This window comes from Buceros rhinoceros, unplaced genomic scaffold (assembly GCF_000710305.1).
Source record: "Buceros rhinoceros silvestris isolate BGI_N320 unplaced genomic scaffold, ASM71030v1 scaffold17243, whole genome shotgun sequence".
Taxonomy (NCBI): Eukaryota; Metazoa; Chordata; class Aves; order Bucerotiformes; family Bucerotidae; genus Buceros; species Buceros rhinoceros.
The window spans coordinates 9806-11315 of NW_010403192.1; the positions used below are offsets into that span (position 1 = coordinate 9806).

Genomic DNA, 1510 nt, shown 5'->3' on the forward strand with positions numbered 1-1510 from the left:
AAAGAGAAGCAGACACACCATCTACGGGTGCTCATTTCCACGAGAGCACAGTATCTGACCCCAAAAACGCCCCACCGCATTGCGATCGCCGCTAAAACCTTCATCTTCAGGGGACAGGTTTTTCACTCAGAACTCCTACGCTCCTTCTGCCCCATTGTTTGGACAACGTCCAACCAAGTCCTCAACATTACAAAACCCTGCAGGAACACCGGCTGTCCCACCAGACCGAAGGCTTCTTCCACAGCGCTGGAAGCTTTTGTGACAATAGTGTCTTACAGACCCGACTTCTTGTAGAGAGAACACAACACGGTGTGTCCTGTCTCACTGGGGAAGGCTTTTACACAGTGCTCCCCAGCTTCCCTAACAACTTCATCGACAACAATTTTCGTGCTTTTTTATCTCAATGAAAAAGTCTAAGCTCCTCTGCAGTTCCAGGAACACGTGAACACAACGTACCAACAGGAATTTAAGAAATGGAAACAAAAAGGCAGAGCGCTGAAGGGGACATTGCTGCTCTGTGTATGGGACATCTCATGTCCCACAGCATCTTACCAACGTACACAGAGTCCAGACTTGATGCCGCTTTAATCAGCACAGACCCCCTTGGTGTAAAGGAGGAGAAAACCAGCATTTCTCAACAGCTCTTGCTGAGAACGGTTCACAGCCAACTCCTGTGCTCCCAGGTGAAAGCTGACGTGCGCTGCTCCCGGCAGAGAAGCTGCAGGTCTGACTCTGATGGCGTTTTCAGCAAAACACTCACACCCTTTCTCCTCCAACAGCTCAGCCCAAACTGCCTCTTCCCAGCTACCACAGGGCAGACTCACCTGGAACGGACTTGCGAACGGGGGGCACCGTACCTTCTGTACGGACATCGGGGAGCGTATCGGCGGGGTGCTGCCCGGCAGCTGAGCGCCTGTACACCATGTGGATCCTTCCCTTCTCCTCTTCCATCTGCTTCCCTCTTTCCAGAGGCTCAATGAAGTATTCATCCTTATCGGTTCTTATCATTCCAGCCTGGGCAGCGAGACAGAAAGCATGACAATAGGTCATTTCAGAGCCCGAAGACCTGGCCTGACGCTTGACAAACAAGTATAAGGAGGGGCAGCCGACTGCTGCCACGTTCAGCCAATCCTCAACCCAGGTTTTACCTCATTAAAACCAGCAGAAGCCACACAGTTTCCTACTTCAACAAACACATACCACTCCATCCCATAACTGCAGCTACTGACCGTTCTCCAAACCCCTTCCCTTGATGTCTTCCACCTGCCAAAGCTGTGGGACAGGTCAGCAAAGAGGGCAGATTTATCCTGGTCCTCACCGGTTAGAGTCACCAGAGTGAAGTCACAGCTGCCCAAGAGCAGTTTAAGGGAAGAGAGACCCCCAAGCAGGAGGAAAAACGTCTTTTCTGGCACTCCAATCCGCTGGAGCTCAAGGGTTTCCAGCCGGCCGCCGCCAAGCCGGGCTCCTCGAGAGGAACGGCTCCCGCGGATCCAGCGAGCTGACCTGCAGC

General features: G+C 52.8%; 1 protein-coding gene across 1 annotated transcript in view; it reads right to left on the reverse strand.

The window, feature by feature from the left end:
- Positions 1–824: 824 nt before the first annotated feature.
- The window catches only part of LOC104490613 (A disintegrin and metalloproteinase with thrombospondin motifs 3-like), a gene marked incomplete at both ends in the record, with an annotated part of 16732 nt that continues 16046 nt past the window's right edge, over positions 825–1510 (reverse strand). Inside the window, one exon of the mRNA XM_010132922.1 lies at positions 825–1014. Coding sequence (XP_010131224.1) covers positions 825–1014 — 190 coding nt within the window. The remainder of the gene's footprint in view (positions 1015–1510) is intronic.